The 4,552-nt window shown below is 28.1% G+C and overlaps 1 protein-coding gene across 1 annotated transcript; it reads right to left on the bottom strand.

Moving 5' to 3' along the window:
• Nucleotides 1-4,348: 4,348 nt before the first annotated feature.
• LOAG_12896 (hypothetical protein) lies at nt 4,349-4,521 on the bottom strand (the record flags this gene model as incomplete). The annotated part of the gene is made up of 1 exon (XM_003148408.2): nt 4,349-4,521. A coding segment is annotated over one exon (171 nt), but the record flags the coding sequence as incomplete, so codon positions are not given.
• Between the last annotated feature and the right edge of the window lie 31 nt (nt 4,522-4,552).

The following is a 4,552-nucleotide window of genomic DNA, read 5'->3' as shown; positions in this document are numbered from 1 at the left end:
TTATTATTATTATTATTATTATTATTATTATTATTGTTATTATTATTATTATTATTATTATTGTTATCATTATTATCATTATTATCATTATTATTATTACTATTAATTATCAAATAATAGTAATTATTATTATCATTAATGCTAGTAATATTAGTAGCAACAATAGTAGTGGTAGTAGTAGCAGTAGTAGTAGTAGCAGGAGCAGTAATAGTAATAATAATAATCGTAGCGATTGTTAATAACAGTATTAATATTAACAGATAGATGAAACCTGTTGCTACTAAAGTTGCTGTTTGATTGCTGTATAAACCGGCTCCAAATAAAATCACCAAAATATCTTATACGGTTATTTGTTATAATAGTAATATTACTGTAATTAATTAGTACTAATAATCATTGGCTGTTTACCATATATTGGATTCACCTCTCTTTCATTAAGCATATTACGCTTTAATTCTCCCTTTATTGGTTAATAATTTTGAAATGTTAAACATAAATGCTTAATTAACATTTCATTGCTTATTTCAATTTTTGGTATTTTTTTTTTAAAGAAAGAATTTTCTAGCAATGATAAACTTATGTCATTCAACTTTTTTTTTTTGATTGAGTAATAATTTTTAAATTGAACTTTGTCCTCTTTCGTTTTTTTTTTTTTTTCTATATCATAATACGTGTTCTTTTTGTTTTTTGATACTTCAATAATGACTTTCTTCTTTTATTTAATTAGCTTATTTAATTATTTTTACAAACTTTTTGTTTATCGAAATACAATATGTTAACCTGATTCATGATACAATTGTAATCGTAATCGGTTTTCCGTAAAAATGTAATATCATTTTCCGTTCAAATCATTCCGTTTAATTCATTCATAATTTGCATATTGCAAAGCGCATTTTTTTCAGCTAATTTGCAAATAGCATAAATTATCCCATTTGGTTTAATCGAATCCTCAATATTCTCAAATATAAGTACCAAATTATTGCTATCATTTTTCTTTTTCTTTTTTTTTTGTCATCAATATTATTTTGTAATTATTATCCAACATATACATTCTTTTTTCCAATCATTCTTTTTTGCAAATTTATTTTCTATTTGATGAATTTTCGATATTTGCATATGAAATATTAAATGGTTTAACTATTTGAATAATTGTCAATCGTTGATATTAAATTAATTTAATTTTAACAGATGCTATTTTTGAACAAAAATGGATTTGGATTACTATAATCATTCTTTGAAATTTTGAAAATAAAATAAAAATTTGACCTTCAATGGTGACACATTGCAGTATCCCTTCTTTTCTTTTCTTTTTCTTTTTTTTTTTTTTTTTTTTGTGGTCACTCATTAATGGCTTTTTTTTTACCGAACAATACAAAAATTCCTAAAACCTCTCTATTTCACACCGCCTAAAGCATCATCCCTGGTCCATCGTCTGCCTCATAAATTTTTGATTAGTCAATAATTTATGATGTTTTGTCTATCCTTTACTAGAGAATATGTTATATAGCGGGTAAAGAAAAATTATAGTCAAACCATTTTTTCTTATTCCCAAATTTTTTACTTATAATCATACGGTAATTTAATGTCAATATCAAATTATAATGTACCATATAGAGTTACCATATGGTTGGTTAATCGTAGACGAATGATGTCAACAAAAAATAGATGACACACTGAATATCAAATTATAATATACCATATATAGATAGATACTAATATGGTTAATCGTAAATGAATGGATATCAAAATAGGTGACATGATAAAATAATTGCTTAAATTTGTGATAGTTATATTAGTACAAAATGATAGTATTTTTCAAATTAAGGTTCCAATTTAGTTTTTTTTTTTTTCTAGGTTATCTAATTGTATCAAATACTTTTGGATTATTTTCTTTCTTACCTTTGCATTATGTACATTCTTTGTATTTCTATTCTAGGCTTAAAATTACAATGACCATTAAAAGAGAGCCTTTCGAAAGGCGGTTAATGACCATTGGTAATAAATGATCCTTATTTTATGTAGTATTTTCATTAAAATTTGCGCAACTGTTCACATATGTATATGTTTATTATTTATTTATGATTTTTATAATATTCCCCCCTTCTCGTATATCAAGAAATCCCTCCATTTGGTACCAGGCATGTAAATGGGTGATTAATAATCTCGGTCATAAGATTCTATTTCATTGATTGATAGTATGATGGGACATATATATATAATCTACCATCAGATTGTTAATTCTATTTTCAATAATTCATATAATTTGTTATTACCAGTTACATTTTGCTTAATTTTCAATAATCAAATTTATTGATTGATAGATTTATTGATTAGAACTATATTATTAACATTTGAATATTTGAAATAAGGATTTTGATAAGTGATAAATGTAAAAAGATGAAAGGATTATTTTCATTTTTAAATAATTAATTGATAATATGCGTTACTGTGAACATAATTTGAAAATGGTCATCAAATGATGATGCTGTGACATTTATTTATGACATTTTTTTCATGCTATTGACATTTATTCAAACTTTAAAATTTAGAAAAAAAATTTGACCATCGAAAAAATTCATTTGATTAAAAACTCGAAAATTTTGCAATTTAAAAAGAAAAAAAAAGCGACAAGAATCGTTTTTTTCTTTTCTTTTTTCAGATTCGGAATTACATTCCTATTGATTCTAACTGTAAATGATACAATGTTTATTGTCCACTTTTCATTCACACTTCAATCTTAGTGGTCATCAATTCCTCAGTGATATTTCCTGATTCTGTTATAACAGAAATAATTTCTTCCTGAAGTATTTATGCGAAATATCAATTCATCAATTTTCATGAGAAGTATCAAAATGATCAGAGAGAGAGGGAGAGAGAGAGAGAGAGAGAGAAATCCTGTGGTCAACTGAAAAATGATACCAGAACAACAGCGATTATAATTCTTCTCTACAAGCCAGCAATAATTTCCCGAATGTGATCGTTTATCCCTCATGAACTGGTCATTTATTGTGGACAAACAACAATGTCTCATTAAGTTTATTCCTCACGTTCCATATCTTCCTAAGTGCTATTCATTCAATTATCATAATTAGTGGTTGAAATGAGAGAAGAAAAGAGGAAAATTTGCTGATACTGTTACCAAAAAGGCGGGAATGAGACAGGATAGAGAAATAATAAATTATTGTTATTTAGAGATGGTTACAAGGATTGTTTACGAGTTTCAGTTAGAATAAAGAATAGTAAGCAAGTAGCATACAATCATAAGGCTGCTATTATTGGCATATAAGCGAGAAAAGGAAAGAAGGATTGGAGGTGTTCGGTGGACGTTTGAGTAATGCCCTCTGTACCAGTTCGGGTCAAGCGCCGGTCGTCGAACCCCTCTTACGCTATCGGTAGATGCACACATTTTCCATTTCCCCAGACATATTCCTCCTATCCTTTTACCTCCCAAATTGCTGGAAAGATAAAGAGGAGATGGATCAGGAAGTACCACTTAATGTTAGAGAAGGTAAAGAGGACATGATAAGGTCGTAGAACATGATCTCAACTAGCTACATACAACTAAATCCTTTCATCCCATTCATCAGGACAACATCAATTGTGACATTGTAGCAAACATGACAATTGATCATTGGTCAAGCATATGATACAATAATAATACCGCCATAAATCAACGTATGGATTATATCGTTCAATCTATAGATAGTATTTTTCAAACAGATCTTTTTTTTTTTCATTTTTCATTGATTAGTACGTTTCTTTATCATCCACCGTTATTAGATATCAAATTACTCAGAAATTTGACTCAACAGAAACCTTCTTATTAAATTTTCACACAAGCAGACGACGAACAGATGGACACCTGGACACTGACATACACACATACACACATACATACATACACACACACACACACACACACACACACACATACCATCTATACAATGAACTATTGTCAAGTAGTATCGCGGTCACAATAACCAGCACTGTTGGTAGACGATTCGTCTTCTCCGGTCTATCTATCAACCCTCTCTCCTTTTTATCTTCCACACTTATCCTTCTAATATATAATACACATGCTGTTTACATTTGTTATACATTTATCATCGTTAATAGATGTGTTTCTCTGATTCAATTTTTAACAAGTATTAACCTTTGACCTTTATGGTATAACATGATTATACGCTCTTTTCATGACATAAAAATTTTCAACAACATTGAAGTATGTTATGTATGATTTATTTTCCATTTGATATAATCATCAGCATTTCAAAGCATCATTTTTGCATTTAATTAAAAAATAATGCAAAAAAAAAAAGAAAGTTCAACGATTATATCTAATGCCTACAGGATGGTACCATGATATTTATTGGCCATGGTACCAACAAAGAATGGTACCAATGATATTGTCATGGTACCAACAAAGAATGGTACCAATGATATTGTCATAGTACAAACAAAGAATGGTACCAATGATATTGTTATGGTACCAACAAAGAATGGTACCAATGATATTGTCATAGTACAAACAAAGAATGGTACCAATGATATT

The sequence above is a fragment of the Loa loa genome, assembly GCF_000183805.2.
Source record: "Loa loa unplaced genomic scaffold supercont3.789, whole genome shotgun sequence".
NCBI lineage: Eukaryota > Metazoa > Nematoda > Chromadorea > Rhabditida > Onchocercidae > Loa > Loa loa.
This window is presented reverse-complemented; position numbering and strand designations above follow the sequence as displayed.